We start from the raw sequence: 6,792 nt of genomic DNA, 5'->3' as shown, positions 1-6,792 counted from the left end.
ATATCAGTTATCCGCAAACCGGTATCTAAAAATGGATACTTTAAAGATGGCATCTATTAAAGTTTTAACTTATGGATACTTTAAGTTATGGATACTTTAAAGATGGCATCTATTAAAGTTCTAAAAATGATTGCGTTGATATCATCTTGTACAAACCGGTATCCGCAATTGCGTTGTTTTATCTGTCTGAAATCTATTAAAGTTCTAAAAATGATTAGCGTTGATATCAGTTATCTGAATTCGAATCTCTACCGGTTGTTAATGTAAATTTTTTTTTATTTTTTTGAATTTTCTTTTCTTTTGCAATAATTGGATAATACAAAAACAAAAAAATAAATAAATTGTCGATCCTCAATTATAACTTGTATTTTTGAGACAATGGGATGTCTAATGGGAGCACCTCTCTATCACAAGTATGACTAACTGCCTCATCCAAACCACTAAATAACCAAAAATTGTTGATTCTCATGTGTGTTACAGATTAGGCAAGGTAGACACAATCCACATGGGAATTCCACCTAAACCATGGACACCCATAGAACAGACCAGGTGACTTGGATATGAGTCCGTCACACTGGCCACTGATGTCGACACCTAATTCGGCAATCTTTCATTTTCATTTTTTATAGCGTCTTAAAAATCTCTATTTCCAAATCTATTAGGTGTCCTTTTTCCTGTCTAGATTATTCTTTTTATATTAATACATTTAAAGAAATGGATTACGACTTAAATACATTTAAAAAAGAAGAAAATTCAACCCCCAGTTTGGTGTGTCAGTGGACTTAATTCCTTCAGGATATTGGTATGAACACTTTGCCACTGTACTGTGGTGAAAGCATTATTATGCGTCAAGAAGAAGAAAGAGTAGAGTACCACCACGTGGCCAATCATGATATTAAAGAGACATGATGGGATTTCATCATACTTTCTTCTTTGGTCAATGACTTTAAGAGCTTTGAGTAATACATATTTTTGTTTCAGGAAAAACGATATTTTTATTTTCATACTAACGGAAATAGAATAATGAACGAATCACTTTTCCAGAAACAGAGAGTGTAATATATTTCCCAGTTGCAAACTTTGTAATTTGCGATTTGGAGATGATCGGAAGTGGAAACATGTCTTGGTTACACGAGATCTGGACTGATTGCTTGAGCAGGAGCTGAGTCTTAGTGCTGCCACCCAAGGGCACTACCATCAATTGGGGAAGCAACCTAAGGACGGACCGAAAGCAGCCAAGGAATGGAGAATGGAAGTTTTGGGCGTCAACCTGTCTGCCTTATCGTTTCTTCTGTCATCAAAGTCCAAGTCATTCGCTGGTTAGTTGGATACCAGATTTCTTAGTTGGGAACTTGGGCATGTTAGGTGGCTTGCTCTTTCAAGTTTCTAGTAGACAAAAGGAAGATCAACAACAATTACAACACCATGATCGAGTCAAGCCACAATGTTCAAATTCAAGGCGTGGATTCCATTGGATTTCAGGATTCAACAACTTAACCACTATTACAGAGGCATCTGCAGAAAGATCATACTCTTATGAGAAGAAAAGAGAGGCCTGGGACTGGGACATTAAAGTTAAATGACCAGGCTGCAATTTCCCATGGGTAGATTTTAGCTTGCGTGATACACCACAGTGAGGGATAAACAGGATGGTAGATTAATTGAAGATGATCTGACAAACAAATCCAATACTTGTAATGCAAATAGATTGCTGTGCAGCAAAACCCCATCAGCAGCGTTCTAAGACTGTCTAATGTTTGTTCGGCTAAGTTAGCAGGCAACAAAACTACTCTAGCAAATGCAGAAAAGAGTAAGACATGCTACTAGTTGATAAGAAGAAATGATAAGATAAGGAGCAATGAAATATGTAGCAGTATAAAACTAACTCATGCTAAATATAAAGGTACAGGAACAGTTCGACAAATCACAGCAAATTCACATGGCATAAATTACATTATTCATATCAACAGCCTCGATGAATTTCTACTTTCTGACATTCTGATAATAAAAGCATCCACTTTACTGATACATGGTAGTATGGTACGTTACCATCTGCTCAACCTAACATCTAGAGGGCCTACAGGGTGTAACAATGACATAGCTGAGACATTGCAACAAGTCATGAGATTAGGCTATCTATCACACTAATGGCACGGAGAGCATGGCCTACTTAGCGCAGGGCACACACGGAAAATCTGAGCAACTAACATACACAATATACTATATCTATCATAGACGGTCTATGTACACCGAAGAACACTATGTTTAGTAACATACATACATCATGATCTACTCAAGCTGCAAAGGTTAGTAGGAGGGTTGGGAACTTGGGCATATTTGGTGGCTTGCTCCTTAAAGTTAGCAGACAAAAGGAAGATTGACAACACCATGATAGAGTCAAGCCACAAGGTTCAAAGTAAGGTTGAGGATTGCATGGATTTCAACATTCAACATCTATGGACTACTACAGTCTACAGAGGCACCTGCAGAAAGGTTATATACACTACTGTGAAGAAAAACAGAGGCCTGGGACATTAAAGTTAAACGACTGACCTGCACTTTCCCATGGCTAGATGTATCAGTTTTAGTGAGATACACCATAGTGAGGGACAAGAAGAATGGTTAAGTGAATACAAAATGAACAGATGAACAAGTATCACACTTGTGATGCAAATAGAAATCCTTCAAAAATTATTGTGCAGCAAAACCCATCAGCAGCGCGCTAAGTCTGTCTAATATGTCTTTGGGTAGGTTAACAGGCAACAGAACTACTCCAGCAAATACATAACAAAGGAAGACATGCTATTGGTTGATAAGAAGAAACGAAAAAGTAATAAGTGGCAACTAAATATGTAACCGCATAAGAAGAACTCCTAGTCAATATGATGTCCTTGAGCAGTGTGACAAATCACAACAAATTCACATGAAATGAATCACATAATTACATCAACAGCCTAGCTGTCTAGATGACTTCTATGTTGTAACAATAAAAGCAGAACATGCTACATTACCATCTTTTCAACCAAACATCTACAGAGCATACAGGGTCCAACAATGACTAGCTGATACTTCGCAAATAAGTCACGATATTAGGCTAATTATCACATTGATGGCACAGATGGGTATCAACTGACCCCTCCAGACCACTAAAAACCCTAGGCCTACAAAGCATAGGGCAAGACAAAATATGGCAGGAACTAACATGTACAAACACTACATCTACGTATACCAAAGAACTCTATGTTTAATTACATACATCTGATATGTTCAGTAGCTACACGTAAAAGTTTCCAAAGCACACCACATATATATGTTCTTTGATGTTTTATCTTTTCGAGAGAACAGAGATTTCACATACCTACGTTATTAACAACCATTTCTGCATGTAAACAGAAAACATCATGTTCAGAATGTGACTCCAACTTATAATTAGCCGTAGCATCGGATAGGATCATTGCAACCTTTCTCAGTTGACTGCCTGAAACCAAAACGACCTCCCTTTGCCAAGTACTGCTGATGATACTCCTCCGCTCTGTAAAACTTCTTTGCTGGCAAAATCTCAGTAACAATCTTCTTACCTATAATCTTTTCTTGTCGTTCCATAGACTCCTTAGCTGTTTTCTCCTGCTCTGGTGAGTAGAAGTATATTCCTGATCTATACTGTGTACCCACATCATTTCCCTGCCAATCCATCAATAACATGTAAACTGTCAGAACTAGATGAATCTCCGCAAGTGATAGTAGTTCCTTAAAACAATGATGAAACATACATGCTGAATCTATGTTGACAGATTGAACTAAGTTATTTTTTCCAGTAAACAAAATTCTCCAATGAACTTAAAATGATTCAGAACAGGGTCAAAATAGACCAACAATCACTGGTTTTACCACTACTACAAAGGCATCTACAAAAAGATCATATACACTACTGCGAAGAAAAAAGAGAAGCCTGAGACATTAAAGTTAAACGACCAAGCTGCACTTTCCCATGGCTTGATGTAGGAGTTTTATCTTGAGAAATACACCATAATGATGAACGAGTAGAATGGCGGAGATATTACGAAACGAACGGAAGAATAAACATCAAGACAAAAATCCCTCCAGAACCTTTCAGACCACAAAAATCCCTAGGCCTGCAAAGCGTAAGGCAAGACAAAATATGGGAGGAAATAACATATAAAATATACTACATCTATGTATACCAAAGAACTCTATGTTTAATTACATACATCTGATATGTTGAGTAGCTACACGTAAAATTTGCCAAAGCACACAACATAATTATGTTCTTTGATGTTAAAACGGTGAAAGATTGTGCAGCAAAACCCCATAATGTTAGTTAGGGTATGTTAAAACGGTGAAAGCGTCATGCCAAATCTATGTTTAATAGGAAATTTCTATTCTCAGAGGAAATAGCTGTGAGTGCTAAAACATTTGTAAACAAATTCAAAACTGAAATACGTAATTCATTGCAAGCTAAAGTACTTGGAGCTCACTCCTCAAGATCTCAAATTACAACAATACATTAATGAGTCTACTTGCACGGGTATCCCAAATAACCAAGTACTTTGATGCATCAATTCGATCAGGTAAAGCCCCTGTCATGGGTAGCTTGGTCACACGAGGACAGATACACAGATGCCTGAATTTGTTTTCAAGATGATATTTACTTCTGTTTCAGCAGTTCTAAAAACTGTATTCGCAGTTATCCAAAATCCTGAGGCAAAATCAAGGTAAATATCCAATTTCCACTCAAGTCACACAATCTATGACCTCAACTAGTGAATAGTTATTCATTTACTTCTAGTTGTTCTTTAAGTAATGATATCCTAAATTACAACTGATCTGATAGTACTGAAGGATGCTTGACATCATAACATCTCTTAGATGAATTCTAACACCCTACCGTAGTCCTACATAAAGCAAGTTGCACATACTTTTACAGTTTTACAGAAAGAGTACCATGCCAAAATCTTACCTGGTTATCTTAAGCCAACATAGGCATCAGTATTATCCATATACAACTACCAACAAACATGAGAAAAATCCGATTTCATTAAGTTACAGATTCTATAGGCTCAACTAGTCAATAGTTATTCATTTACTTCTTGGTATTCTTAAAATACCAATATCCACTCCGTACAACAAAAGAAACACTAACAATCACTTGACATCTCTTAAATGATTACTAACACCCTACTGTCGATCGATACTACATAAAGCAAGTTACACACACTTTTACAGAAAGAGTACCATGACAAAATCTTACTTAGTTATCTTAAGCCAAGGCCAAGATGGGCATCACTAGTATCCACACATAACTACCAACAAACATGCACAAAATCGTGCCTCACCCAAATTTAATCAATAATCAAATTACTCCAAACAACATGTATGAACCTATGGTAACCCAAGAAATTGTAATCAACTCAAATTCAACCAGAATCAAAAACCCAAAAATTTCTTACCCTGAGCATTTAAATTGACCACAAAAACAATAAATTGAAGCTCAATTCAAAACCCCCATATCCCCAAATCAAATATTAATTAGAGAAAAATCAATTTACCTGACGATTAAGCTGAGTAGGATTATGTCTAGACCAAAACATATCAAGCAAATCATCAAATTTACATTCCTTAGGATCATACTGAACTCTGACAACTTCAGAATGATTAGTAGTACCAGTACAAATATCATTATAAGTAGGATTATCAAGAAACCCTTGACTGTACCCAACTTCAGTTTTAGTCACACCAGGTATTCTCTGAAAAGCTAATTCAACACCCCAGAAACAACCAGCACCAAATTGAGCAAATTCCTGACCTGGTGATGGTATATCTTCATCAGGAGACTGAGCAATTTCTGATGCTCCTGATGATGATGCATTCATCGATGTATTTGAGCCAAACCCTAACCCTAATTTACCTAACCAGTTCATTTTGGGGGTTGTTGTGGATATGGTTGTTCTTTGAGTGTTTGTTGGGAAAGATAAGGGCTGTTTGGGGAATTTGAGAAAGGAGAGGAAAGAGGTCGATGATGCAGAGGAGGAGGAGGAGATGCGGGAGGTGATGAGTAACAGGGAGGAGGATGAAGAAACGGAAGTGGATATGGATTGAAGCATTTTGAGGAAACGTAACGGAGATAACGAAGGAAATAAAAATAATTTTTTGTTTCTTTTTCTGGGGTTTGTATACTTGGAAGAATTTGATTTGTAATGACGTGGATGATTTGTCATCACTCGAGTTAGTGTGTTTATACCTAAATCGGAGTACTATGAGAGTTAAGTAAGGTCGCTCATGTTGTTTTACGGGGAATGACATCATATGGAGAAGAGCTCTTAATTGGACTTGTGATTAGTTGCTAAATCTTTCTGGGGAGTGCAGTTGTGGAATATTATAGCAGTTATCTTATCTTTTTAAGTTCCTAAATTAATAAACTAAGTTTCATCTATGTGAAATAGAGCTGTCAATTTATAACCCGGCTTGCGGGTTGACCCTAACCCGGCTTGTTTCAACCCGGCCCGGCTTGGCTTGTTGTCTAAACGGGCCGGGTTAGGGTTGACATATATAACCCTACTAGAAAACAAGCCGGGCTATGGCCAATCCGCGGGTTACCCGTCAACCCGTCAAAATTAATAAATATATCCCTCAACCCCACCAACTCTTTAAAATCCATGATTTGCAAACATATATTAGAATTAGTTAATTTTAAATCAATAAATAAAGATAATTTTGGATCTACCCAAACAAATATAACAATTTTTAGATTTTAAATAATCAATCAATAAATTA

The 6,792-nt window shown here is 36.8% G+C and overlaps 1 protein-coding gene across 1 annotated transcript; it reads right to left on the bottom strand.

Annotated features, from left to right (window-relative positions):
* Positions 1 to 3,237: 3,237 nt before the first annotated feature.
* Positions 3,238 to 6,172, bottom strand: LOC113329976 (peptide methionine sulfoxide reductase A1-like). The gene is made up of 2 exons (XM_026576833.1): positions 5,568 to 6,172; positions 3,238 to 3,681 (listed from the first exon to the last, which is right to left on the bottom strand). Exons 1-2 carry the CDS (start codon positions 6,120 to 6,122, stop codon positions 3,430 to 3,432), a joined length of 807 nt encoding a protein of 268 aa, XP_026432618.1. The 5' UTR covers positions 6,123 to 6,172; the 3' UTR covers positions 3,238 to 3,429.
* Positions 6,173 to 6,792: the final 620 nt, after the last annotated feature.

This window comes from Papaver somniferum, unplaced genomic scaffold, assembly GCF_003573695.1.
Source record: "Papaver somniferum cultivar HN1 unplaced genomic scaffold, ASM357369v1 unplaced-scaffold_117, whole genome shotgun sequence".
NCBI lineage: Eukaryota > Viridiplantae > Streptophyta > Magnoliopsida > Ranunculales > Papaveraceae > Papaver > Papaver somniferum.
Note: the sequence above shows the minus strand (reverse complement) of the source record. Positions and strands in the feature narration are given on the sequence as shown.

What these genes read in the sequence shown, in the direction of transcription:
- LOC113329976 (XM_026576833.1), bottom strand. Translation starts at nt 6,122, where the DNA reads ATGCTTCAATCCATATCCACTTCCGTTTCTTCATCCTCCTCCCTGTTA. An exon ending in CTACTCAGCTTAATCGTCAG is followed by an intron (nt 3,682 to 5,567) that starts GTAAATTGATTT and finishes ATGGATTGGCAG; the next exon opens with GGAAATGATGTGGGTACACA.